The sequence below is a fragment of the Mchenga conophoros genome, linkage group LG10, assembly GCF_057382185.1.
Source record: "Mchenga conophoros isolate Kocher_MC1m ecotype Shallow Benthic linkage group LG10, M_conophoros_male_GT1.1, whole genome shotgun sequence".
NCBI lineage: Eukaryota > Metazoa > Chordata > Actinopteri > Cichliformes > Cichlidae > Mchenga > Mchenga conophoros.
In genome coordinates this window covers 5197057-5210609 of record NC_140535.1, presented here as the reverse complement: position 1 = coordinate 5210609, position 13553 = coordinate 5197057, and the positions used below count along the sequence as shown (strand labels likewise).

Sequence of the window (13553 nt, the reverse complement as noted above, 5' to 3'; positions counted from 1 at the left end):
AGGTGAGGAGGCAGATGATGACATTTTATCCAGTTACATTGTCTCAACGTATTAATCATATGTGCAGTCCTTCATATCTTAAGCCTGAAGGTGCAGAAACATGTATAATTTACCTCCAGAGCACCCAAACATCTAGGAGTTTGATGATTTCTAAAAATAACATCTTGCTTCCAGCGCCGAGTTTTAATTTCTTAAAGAGAAAAACAATGCAGACACAATCAGTCATTTCTGTTTTACAGGATCAAAAATAAGGCATTACCCTAACGAAATACAACCACTCCATCAACTTAAAACAATGCACTTTGCAGAATACATTAAGTAAACAAATTGCCAGCAATGCATCATCTGAATATGGCCACTCAAAGGTTGTGTATAAACAAAAGTGCAATTTATTACACACATTTATTAAAAACTGCTTTAAACTACAACTAAACATGCACTTTGCCTTTTCCTCCTTACTCCCCCTTCCTTAAAAACCATCAAACAAACATTTCTGTTTGCTCCTGCACTTCAATCAGCTGATTTGTGTGCAAGTGGGAGAAACTGGCAGATGAGACATGGACATAATTTATTTATTTTTTGTTCAAAAAGACAAGAGTGGAAACTGCATCCAGGACAGAAACAAAACTATATTGCTAACAGAACATCTCTTCTTTTCAAGCCACAGACAGAATTGCTAACGCTAAGCTGGCCAAACACCCTGAGTGGTTTTCAGGCTGAGATCATGGCAGTCAGAACCTGATCTTCAAAAAGTAACAACGGCAGTAATGTCTGTCTCACTGGGCTCGCTATCATCTTTGCTTTGCGCTCTCAGCTTTGTGTTCATACTGAAAAAATGAAGAATGATGGTACAAAATGTCCTCTTTAGGATGGGGATATTACATTACTTTTCTTGAGTACTGATACTAGCACTACTCATAAGCCAACTCTGAAGCAGCCAGTTCCTATGGATGTACACATTTAGTGGACAATGACACCCATGCAAGCATGCAAGCCTGTGCATTGGCTAACTAAAGATTTTCCCAAATCTGGGGTAAAATAAAATAAATCTTGAAAGCTTGTGTGTAAAATTGCTCCAATGATGGTGTCTAATGGGCTGTTATTTATAGTAAAAAATAAAATTAAAAAAACTTATCTATAGTTATATCCTTAATAAATGAACAAATAAATATTTAAACTTTAACTGAAATAATTTTGTGGGAATTTAAGAAATAATAACAAACATAAGTGCAATTTGACACGAGTCACACATGGTCAGATTTTGTGATTTAAAATTATATACTGATTGCTGTGAAATTTTACCTTCATTATCAGATACTTTTATAGAAAAATGTATACATGTACACACTTCACTTCCAGCAACTTTACAAATCCGAAGCCAGTGCTCTAAATTTTTGCTGAACATCAATTTGTACAATATATTATTGTATGGAACATTATGTGAACAGTAAGAGACAGCAGTGGAAGTGGTGTCAGTGTACCCCGCTGTGGCCAGCAGCAAGCGCCTGATTAGCACTAATGAAGACCTGCAGGAAGTGTTCATGCATGTGAGGGGGTGTACATAGATTAGAGTTGTGTGCACGGTAAGCTTCTATAATGAGGCTAATTGCATATGATTTTTTTGCACGAACACTGAACTGCTTAGCCACCTGTAAGAGTCGCAGCTTATTTAACTTTCATGGCACCTTGAACTGGCTGCCATTACGGAAACTCCCCATGGTGTGCACACAAGACCTGATACTTATCTCTGACCCTTCACCTCATGCTCTGCATCTCTCCACCTGCAACTGGATGTCTAATATTTCCAATAACTCCCTGCTATCCTCCCAGTGTGTTTCCATGGCGACTTGCCCTTAACCTTCTGTCAGCCTTTCCCCGTGGTCTCGACCCCCTCCGCGCCTTTCCCTGGTCGTGGTTGCTCTCAGCCCGGGAAATCAGCCTAATAAATAGCTTTATGGTAATCAGGCTGGTGAACGGCAAGAAGAGCTCCCATCTTAATACATTTATTACAGTTCCTGAAAATATCAGTTTCCATTGTTGTCCTGTGGCTCTCAGCACACTCACGCTTTACAATTCACTTTGAACTGTACTGTGAGTCACTGTTTCTCTGTCCTTTCCCTCACAATATGCCATGCTGCTGTTCACCTCACTCCATGTCCTCTGCAATAATTCTTTAGCTTTGTCAGTGTGTAACACAATTTAAACACAGTCCTTATAGTTTGGTCTGTTTAACCATATACATTATAGACATATTCAGTTATGAGCAAATATTTTAGGCACCAAGGAAAAGTGGAGATCAAATATTTGTGTGAGCACCTTTAGCAGAACTTGTAGGGAACTCGTAGATTTATGTTGTTCCGGTGTCTTCTGTTTCTTATGTAATCTGTAACTGATGGACACCAGAGAGACTTTTTTTCTGTGGCTGGTTGTCATAGATATGCCAAAATATTTGAATTTGGGACCCACCTAGATGTCTCTGTGGTGGTACTGTGTGATGGATTTTTTTTCTTTTAGTTTTATAATAATTTTATAGAGGACATACAGCGTCTCAGATCGTCAGGTTACATACTGTCCTCACATAGGTTTCCTCTGTGGTTCGTCTTACCAGGGTTGCCCAGGTCTCTGTGGTTTGGACCTTTCAGCCACATCTCATAGCAATTAAAATATGACATTTGCAAAAAAAAAAAATTAACTTGCATGTAGAACTTTGTTTCAAAAAGTGCTCCAAAAATAAAGCTGAATAATATTATCATTGCAAATGTATTCAGATTTGGCCTTTTGATGATATTCTCCAATCACTGAGGAATTGTTTTTATACTTATGATAATAATAATGATCTCATTGTTTATCTAAGATTTAAAGGATTGTAACCTTTAAAAAGTATTAACTTTAAGAAGTATTTACGTGATCATAATGGGATGTATGTTATGCTATGGTTACTGTACAGATGGTGTTTCACTCTTACCTCAGAGAAGTGTAGTCTCACTGTTTAAAACTGGAGTCATCATGGCTTCTGCTCCTTGAGAGAATTGGCCTCATGATATCAATCCACAATGTAACTGTGGAGAGCAGCTGCTTCCCTTCCAGTCTTACATGTACATTTGTTTTCATAGCATGTGTGCATTTACTGACCTTGTGTTTCAAACACAACCCAGCGTCACTGGTCAAGAAATTCCAATAGCTTTGTCATCTTCCGTAGCTCTTTTATCTTTTCTTCTGGAAGTGTCTGGCTTTTCACCTTTAACATAATCTCGCTTTCTGAGATATTTCTTCCACCCATCCATCATCCAAAATTGTCTTTGACATTTTTCTCATTACATCTTCTGACTGTCACTTTTTACTAGTTTTTCCCATATATATTGTTTCCATTTGGCACTTCAGAATTGGGTCAGTACGCTTTGGCTTTGAATACCAGATTGGATCCATTGGCAGGTTGGATTTGAAAAGGCTGGGCTGGTAACATCTCAGAAATGGTTAATATATGACTAACGTGTCCTAGTATTCTGCATTCTGCTTGAACAACATTTTAGAAAAACTGTGTGTACGTGCTGGGGGGCAATACAGAGCATTTCACTAATTGCTCTGGTGGGACCCAGAAGGACGCCCATGGTGACCCAGACGTGCCCCACATTTCACACCAGTACTGAGACCCACAGTTTGCTGTCTGGCTCCACTGTATTATACATGTTACATGGGCCACATGTGGGCACTGAAAACTGAAGCTCACTGAATTCCTTCTTAGGGGCAAAATTACTACATATAGTAATATAGGTTTTCTATGGCCCGAAGAGAAGTTTCTCCAAGAAAGCCCATATAGGGCCCCAACGGGCAAAACTGCTGTTGGTTTTATGTGGGCACATCCACTTGAGGATAAGTGTGGGTTTGCCCCCACAGTCTCACAATTCACCACTACTGTGGGCCCACACTGTTTGAAAGGGCACTGTCTAATTTGGATGTCAAAAATGTGGGCTTGTTATCCAGCATTCACATCATTTTTATCCTCAGACCAAACCATTCAGTTGTATTGATAGCCACTAGCATCCCAGAAGAGACCCATCAGGATAGAAATCATTAGAAAAACTGATTTGAACTGAGCGATGTTTCTTAGATCAACATTTCACTTTATGAAGTTTACCCGACAGTAGTAACGTCACTAAAAAAGGTTCAGGATATCAGTTTACATCAGCATTAAGAGTGTGACTGGATGGCAGCAGTTTTGAGTCACCTGACTCGGGGCAGCAGAACAAGGAAAGTGGATGAATCAGACTGCCATCTGCTCCCAGCTTGGCCTACACATGGGAGACTGGTTATACTGGGCAGCTCAGGTGCAAATATGTTTAAACCCTTACATAATGAAAAATAACAACAGTTCATTAGCATAAGAGGATCTGATTCCAAACCAAAAATATACAAATTAATTATATTTTAGCTTTTTCTGTATTTACAAAGCAGGACATCAAATAGTCTTTAGTGGAGGAGAAGCCAAAGGATTTTATGAGTTTATGAGTCATTTTCTGTTTATTATTTCACACAGTTAAATCCAATAAACTGTAATCGGAATAGGATTTACTTCATATTTTTTTATTTTAATCCGTCCAAAGTCTGATTTTCACTTAAGGCACAAGCAAAAATGAAAATAAATGCCAAAATTTGATATAAATTTGATATATATGATATTAAGCACCTAGTTACATTTATATGACAGCAATTAAGAGTTAACTTTAGTCTTTATGTGTTAGCCATTTGGAGTTGGACATAGAGGAGAAGTGAACATTTCTGATCAAGTCAATTCAGTTTAGGCCTTTTGTTTGTCCTGCGTGTGTGTGACTGCATTTGTGTATATGTGCATGTACAGGGATGCCAAGCAGGTCACAGACTGACTGCTCTTATTAATTAGGGTTTACTCAGTAATTACCAAGTGATCGTTGCACCACCAGCTCGTATGATTTAAGCTCAGGCCTATATAATGAATCATTATTGGCATGTGACAATGCAGATATTCTGATCATGCATCAAATAACATTGAACAAATCAAACCATTGATGAGGTATTTTCAAGCATACTGACTGTTATTTTTGTATTTATCTCGGCCTGTTTTCTCTTTAAAGATTCAAAGATTCCTTTTTTTAACAGTGCAAGAACTCCTAAATGAGCAGCTGCTCTTCTGGTTTTAATTAATTCAGGCTTCGTTTTTACTCAGCCTAATCCCAGCGAAATCAAAGGTCTCATTTCCAAGGGAGATTTAGCTAAGACAAGAGTCTACAAGTGTTAGATGCAAAAAAGAAGAAAGTAAGAGGAACAAAGAGAGATCAAAATCTTTAATCAAAGCAGCTCTGTGATTGCAGTCGATTCCATTGTGTAACCATTTGTTGTAATCTTACAAACAGAAGCAGGAATCCTACAATTCAGAGGTATGATTTTATATTCCCCCGCTGCTTTAACTCACAGTTACATTAAAATGAATAGAAATGATTGAAAAAAGAAATCTCTCAGAAGATAACAAAACTAAACAATGGCAGAACAAATTCCTTCTATAGCCTTGTTTAACATTTTAATCCATCACATCTGTTCACATTCACCTAGAATTCATATACTGAAAACACAGAAAGGAGCAGAAGGAAAACTTATTATGGTATGTTACACAAACCCATCATGATCTGCACTCTTCACTTTGTTTTTATATCTTAGTATTCATAACCATGCATAACCAATTGTGTTGACACTACAGGGTTGTCATTGCAAGTTTCCTTCCCTCCAAAGGATTCAGAAGATAATTGGCAATGGGGCTGTGATTTGACATGGATTTTGGAGACGGCTATATGTATTAGATTGTATGTGTATGGTTGTGAGAGCAGAAGAGAGGGAGACTTGTTTTCTGCCTTTGCTAATAGCTTTTGTGTTTTTACCTGTCTGCATAGTGTTAGCAAATATAGAATATTGACATTTACTTCACTTTGTGTGTGCAGGAGACAGCCTAAGTCATTTTACTGCACCAGCATTCAATTTGCATTTAAAAACATGCACTTCATGCCTTCACTCTACTCACGCTGGGTTTCTGTTGTAACTCCATTTGTTAAACACAGGGAAAAAATGACTTTGATGAGAAGAATACCATGCATACTGGTTGTTCCATTAGTCCATAATGATGATGCGAGATCTGACTTCGGGAAAGCAATGTTTGCGTTATGATGTGTGTTTCATTTAAAGTACATGAATGGTTTCAGTTTAAGACACGTTTATGTTCCACTTTACTACATTCACTTAATTCAGTGATCAGCTTGGACAGGACATTGCTTACACCTTGTCATAACTAATCACACTGATTGGAATAACAATGGCGTAAGGCAGATGTGATAAACAAAAGAACTATGTCATCACACTTAATATCCCCAGGAAGCTCCCTCTGTTATTATGTTGTCAGGGTTAGAGGGTGTTTGTCGCTGGGTTAAGGGCCACAACCTCTCTTGCTGACCCCTGAGTCGTCAACACACTTAACCCCTCATTTTGATTGACCACCTCCTTGTCTGGGAGCTCCCAAATGAATCATGCAGCCAGTCTGTTTAAAGCAATGAAGTGGGAGTCATTGAGAATGGAAGTGTAGATAATTTATAAGGAGTCCTCATGAAGGCTAAACCTCTTTTTTTGTCTTCTAGTGATGAGGGATTTGATTGATTGTGCATCTGTGATGTTGTCAGCAAATTAAGATCTTAGTATAACTGGAGCATATAATTGAAGAATTTTAGGGATCCAAATGGCACTGATGGGCAGCAGTGATTCTGCAGAATACTGAAAATACTAAAATGTCTCAACTACATTTGGATGAACTGAACTACAATAACTCTGAGGGTCTTTGATGTTTATCAGGAGCCATCCATGGGTCAAATGCTGAGTCTGTCCACCTTTTCAGTTTTGAAGCTAATATCTAAGCCAAAGCAAACTATGAACAAAATTAAAAACATAATGAACCATATTTAAAACAGTGGTCAGTCTTCATTTTCCCAAGTCACAGGTTATGAAACACGTTATTAGGAGGTTAGGGCCAGGTACGTTTGGGTAATTTTTTCCCTTAATCGATGAAATCATCATTTTGTATTTATTTAAATATTTTTCACAGAACTGTACGTCTTCATCAGTATCTGCTTGCGTTCACCACCTGGAGAAATCCTTGGTGTGATGGAGGAAGGTTTCCAAGTTGCTATTAGCATATGCAGAGCTCTCTTCTATTTGCAAAGTAGCATCTTTTGCCCTCTCTCTCTCTGTCTCTACTTAGTCCCCTCTCCTCCATGTTCATCATTGCCACAGATGCTCCCTAATTTCCATTCCAGCTCAGTTATGTACATAATTCTGCATATGATCTCAGACACAGGGGAAATAAGCATGAAAAGCATGACAAAAGGGTCTGTCTGGTGTAAAATCTCAGCATGAAAGGAGAGAAAGATTTGCAATCAGTCCGTTCAATCAGCCATTTATCCTTGTCGTAATGTCTAACAGAAAAATTTACCTTGATATATAAAGGTGTTTCAATTCTCAAATGGCAGATGTAAATATACCCATGCCAAAGAAACTTTTACAATCTTTCAAATCTGTGAAAATTGCGTATGGAAAGAAAAGCTCGATGGGACCAATCATGCGAGCAGTTACGTGACAATTCTTCAAACAGTCGCCCCCCCTACTGCAGCGACAAATTGGGGCTTTAAAGTGAAATTGTGGATGATAAGCTTATCAGTGATGCAGCAGGTAATGGAAACTGCGATGAGCAGGCTCAAGCTGACAGCAGCTGAAAATACGTGAAGATGATCTGGCAGTAATGGGCTACCTGGTCGGACTGCCGAGCTGTTGTTGAGCCTCCTCTGCGGGAGGAAGCTGAGGAGGTTTCTTAATGGGGAATATGGGAGGGATGGATGAAGGGATAAGGTGAAGGAGCATGGAATGGATGGAGAGGAACAGGAGATGAATATGCAGTGACTTAGATCCTTGAGTAGCTAAACAAACACACACAGATATATTCACAAGGCAATCGCTGGCGTTTTTTAATTTCCCTTTAGTTATGTATTCACACAATGTGTAATACTGTTTATGCAGCAGACATGCCGATAAATCAAGGTGAGCTGACGTAAATTGAAGTGAGGCAGAGCAGCTCGTGGGAGTGAGCAAGATAAAGGGATAGATGGCCAGAGAAGAATGTGCAAGTGATGATGATGACAGTGTTGTTTTTACTGAAATTAACATCATCCACCTTCAATTTTGCACGCATCTTCATCTGCACCATCCTGGAGGTATCACTGTTTTATTTTGCCTAATGAGGTTGTGCAGATTTCTACAAAGAAACTACCAGAGACTCTAGTCTTGTATAAGTATGTTGGTCCTCTTATATCATATATTTCATAGCCTCCACTTGAAACCTAACTTTCTGTAGTCATTAATTACTCCTTGATATCACCGTTCCTATAAGTTGTGTACATGTGCCAGTTTGGCTTTGTGGATGCTGTTAGTCTTTTCATGTTTTCAGACATGAATTTCTGCTTTTAAAAACCATTATGCCAGCTTCACAGTTGCGGAAATCATAATCTGATTGAGGCTTAATTGTACTTAAAATACCATTTTGTTTAGATGTTTGTCATACTCCTGCATTCACCATCCCAACTAAAGCATCTCTATATGACAAGAGAAGCACTTTAAGTTACGTGTTGATTTTTTTGAGTATTGTGGACCATGTCATGCTGATAGCTTTTACTACAGTTGTGCACTGTAGCTGTCTTCATTTTGACAAGGTGTGATACAAACAGATCCTTTTTAAAAGGATTGTGTGCTCTGTTGAAGTACCTCATTCTTTTTAGAGACACAGTATTGAATCCTATTGTTTTTTTTAATAATGAGTGAGTTAAAAGAAAAGTTGGTCTATCTGACATTGCATTGCCAGGTTTATTGTGATAGTGTGCTTGCTTTGGATTGATGCCATCAGTATGTGGCGTCTAAATATCCGCACCTCCCACCCTCCACCATAGTGTGCCTGGACAGCCACTACTGAGCTCTCACTGGTCATCAGGCATTCTCTTTCTAACCTGCTACAAAGTCCCAGCTGCGGTCGCACTGCCAGCATCAGCACAAGCTCAAAGAGAAAGGTCACATCTAATGATGCAGACTTTGTGCTGGAGCTGGAACCAGCTTTGACAGTAAGTAAGAGGTGAAATGGCATCTGTGTCTGCGTTTTCAGTGCCTTTAAATTAGCATGCATCTCAGTGTATTGGACCATCCATGTCTCGAGTCTATGAGATGTGAGACAGAGAAAGAGGCAGGGACAGTGACAGTAGCTGAGGTGAAACAACTAGTGGTTTCCAGACCTTTGTGCATACTATGAATAAAGATGTTTGGCTTCCTGAATGCTCCCTAGTCATTTATTAATAATACATCTATACTATCTAACCATTAAATGAGGAATGCAGGATGTAGAAGGTAAAACATTTTTTCAATATCCATTTTGTGTTATAGCTCCAAAGCCCTCTGCACATATGTACTCTCTACTAGATTGACAGCCCCATTAACAGCAAACAGCCATCATACTTAACATCCAGCACAGCAGGAGCAAGTTTAATGTTCCTCCCGGTGGGCATCAGGGCACCACATTTCTAGAGCTTCAATAGGCTGTTTTTGATTTCAGAGTGTTGAAATAGTGTGTAAAATGAACAGAAGTGATTGTATTAAATGCTGATTTCCCTTGATAAAGATTCTGCAGGCGACCCTGCTTCTGCACAAATAAAAGTAGTTTTGGATGTTGTGTGTGGGAGAGTACTTTTTTAGGGGATTTTGCATATTGATATATGCAAAATATACATATTTAGAAGTAACTGTACTGCACTGAACACACACACACACACACGTTTATTCCAGAGTTGAAGTGAAAAAAGCAAAGAGGGACTAAGCTGACCTCCATAAAATGGTTCCATTAGAGCACACACATACAACTTGACCACCGGTATCTCCACCCACAAGAGCCCAAATTCAGAGGTCTTTATGTCTATAAAATTCAATAACTACATAAAATATATATCAGAAGTACAGTGATTTTAAATGTGGCCGTTCAGTGACAATCTTAAAAGAGAAAATCTTATTAATTTTTCATTCAAATATTCTTTTTAAAGGCTTGATTACATTATGCTTTTACATCTTTGAAAAATTAAAGTGATTTCGTTCACGGTACTTGTGCATCACAGCTCCTGAACACTCTTCATATTGATTCACAAGCTGAATATCTCAACTCTGATTCAAGCATCTGTTCCCCAAAGAGCACCTGTCTCACTTATTGAACCAAGTGGAGGTTCAGAAGGCTCCTATGGATTATGAATGTATCTCCATAGTCTGGTGCTGGAGCCAGAGTGCAGCAGCAGAGAAGAATTGTTTTAATCCTTCGATTCAGGGAAGAATTATTTAAAGTTCATCATTTATGACAAAAATCACTTTTTCGTTCTTTATTAAATGACTAAAAACATTCAAACAACATCTTTTGAATAAATTCTTCTGAAACCAAATTGAACAACAACATAAGGAAGCAAAGTTGTAAATATAATAAGAAACAAGCTTCCAACAATCAATTGCAAATGAATGAACCTCAATTAGTGACTGTCAGTTAAAGGAGTAAAAGAAACAGTCAACAGAAGAGGTGTGATAAAGAAAGAAACAGAGACAGAGTGAGAGGCAGAGAGTGAATGAACTGATAAATGTACCAGCAGTCCACTATAGTGCTGTGATGTCCATTATTTCCCAAATTGGTTATCGGGCTGCATTGATTTTCCCATTGAGCCTCCCTCTGAGCTCCAGGTTGACCCACACGAGCTGTCCGCCCACTGACTTGCTATTGAGCTTCTCGCCTGGATACCCACAGTTTGACCACCCATCCCCTCCCCAGTGATGAATCAGCACATGGGGGCCAGGAAAATACGTCTCTATTATGGTTTTTAAATATGTATGTGTCTTTGCGGGGTTGCAGTGCAAATCTGGACAATGATTACTTTTGCAGGATGTAATTTAGATATCAGAGGTTATCGTTTTCTTTCCTTTCATATAGTCAATCCACATCTCTGTGACATGTTCACAAAAGAAAAAAGCTTTTATACCTTCCCTCATTGATCATTGATTAGTCAAACTATTACATCTAACCCCACACGTCCTCAAGTGGCTGCCTGAATATATCTATATCACTTAAAGACTGAAGGGGGGGATTCAATTTCTGTGAGCTACAGAGAAAGATTCCCAAGAATATGAGGCTGAGATGCACAGCAGGCATGTCTGTCTATCAGCCTATCAGACTGTGTTTCTCTGCTCCAGCCTCAATAGATTCATTGCTGCCTCTCCTGCTTACTTTCTCTATAGATTTTAGGAGTGAACCCCACAAACACTCAATCTACACTCCATTAGAGTTTACAGATGGCAAGAGAGAGAGAGAAATAGAAGTGTGATGGCAATGAAAAAGAAGCTATAAACTCGGCATTATTGAGGCTGTTTGAAGCTGGCTATGGGGACAGGAGGGAGGAGGGAATGGGTGGCTCAGAAGCAAATGCACCTTTCACACCCATGTCCACTCATCAAAGGGAAGCATCACTCTCTTCTGTGACAGTATACACCCACGCAATCACAAAGAGTGTGTACCTTTGCTTTCCCTCTTTACCGTTAGTCAGTGGACTCGAGCTGGGAAGCAGCTGGATGTTTTACCAACTCGGGACTGAGCGATAAAAGAAAGATCACATTTGTTTTTAGGTAAATAACATATGCTGAATGTGATTGATGCATCTGACAATGATGTGTGTGTGTGTGTGTGTGTGTGTGTGTGTGTGTGTGTGTCTGAATGCAGCTTTCATTGGTATGCAATTACATGGAGACAAAGCTATGGTACTCATTGAATCAGACATCATGCCAATGTCTGGACATAACTACAGAACTCTACCCCTGTACACTTACACTAACACTCTCATTCTCTCTCTATCTCACTCAATGTATATACTTATATATGTGTGTGTATATATATATGTGTGTGTGTGTGTATATATATATATATATATATATATATATATATATATATATATATACATATATATATATATATATATATGTACATATATGGTATGTAACGTGTAGTCACATGTTAACAACAAAACTCCTACCAGAACCATAAAAAAGCAGACATTAATAAATTCCGCCCAGAGCAAAAAGGAAAAAAACAAAGCCAACACAGCTCTGAGCTTCATCACTGGGTAAAGATGAGCTTGATGGCGAAAGTTAAAAAGATCTGACAGTTTGGGTGCATCGTGCCTGACAGCAGACAGCTTCATTTAGCAGAGTGAGCAGGCTGCCACTCACGGTTCTGCAAAACAGGCGGTGTTATTGGGTAATACTGTGTCTCTGTCACATTTCACTCATAGCCCACAAAAACACCCTGACAAGTATGTGATGCCAGTTTGCTGACTCCCAACTCCCCTTTTTAATTTCCCTGCGAGAAGAAAGCATGAGGCAAGTGGGGATGCAGTATTGGTTCGGTGGTAACTGAAGGATGGACATGTGATTAGAAAGTTTAGATCATAAAGTTTACGCTTAAAGATCAACACCTTCTACTATAGTCTAGTAACAACACTTTATGTTTGCTGATCGTCATATACTCCTGGACACAAGAGGATATGAATCCTGACATTACATCTGTTTATCTCCAGTGACCTCACACGAGGTCACATTTTCCTTTTCAGTTTCAGATCCCCGTTGCAACAGAGACTCAGGTGTCTTGTTCAAGAATGCCATGTGTGTTTTGAGGAGGTTGAAGATGGGGGGTTAATGAGGGGAAGATACACTTACCGTTGAAGCCGGTGAAGTTTCCCCACTCGAACAGCGAGCTGTTGAAGGGCGGCAGGGAGCCGTTGAAGGATTGCAGGGAGCCGTTGAAGTAGACATCAGTTCCATTGGAAGGGTTTCGGATGGTGTCTGTGAACAGATTCATCTGCAACAAGGTCTTGATCAGGTAGCGCAGCATCGTGGTGCACAGAGGGACCTGCACTCCCTCTCTCTGTACTTCTCACTGTCTCTCTCACTCTGTTAATTTTAAAAGTGTGACTCTGCCTGCTGCTGAATATGCTTTTCCTCCTTACTCGGGGTTAAGAAGAGCTAAAGAGATGCTCTTTTCATCTCAAGTTGAATCAGACATTTCCAAACATTTTGAAGAAAAAAAGCAGAGAAATCTTGAATAAAAAATAAAAGTGAGTGAAAAGAAGTCAGACGATTAGGAGATTAATTGCTTGTAGATGTCAGACTGAGTCAGGGGCCCCTCGCTGTGAATCCCTCCCAGCATCGGATTGTTCCTTCCTCCTTGTTTCTTTTGTTCTGGGATCAAATAACTTCACATGCTGTCTGCCGCCATACAAAACAACAGCTTCTCGCTGGTGTAAAAGAATCCAGCAATGTGATGATGACCCTTTCGAATTGCTCTCCTCTCTCCAACCCCTCCCTCTGGCTCCTCCTGTGTCCCTCCCTCCCTCTCCAGCTCTCCTCCTCTCTCGCGCTCTCTCTCTGCGGTG

At 39.4% G+C, this 13553-nt stretch overlaps 1 protein-coding gene across 5 annotated transcripts in view; it reads right to left on the bottom strand.

Annotated features, from left to right (window-relative positions):
- The window catches only part of robo3 (roundabout, axon guidance receptor, homolog 3 (Drosophila)), a 164103-nt gene extending 150773 nt beyond the window's left edge, over positions 1–13330 (bottom strand). For 3 of the 5 annotated variants that reach the window (XM_085288285.1, XM_085288286.1, XM_085288287.1), the window contains exon 1: positions 12838–13329. In XM_085288285.1, coding sequence (XP_085144411.1) covers positions 12838–13012 — 175 coding nt within the window. In that variant the 5' untranslated portion in view covers positions 13013–13329. Of the gene's footprint in view, positions 1–12837 lie in introns of all 5 variants that reach the window. The other 2 variants (XM_085288289.1, XM_085288290.1) reach the window with 2 other exon arrangements.
- Positions 13331–13553: the final 223 nt, after the last annotated feature.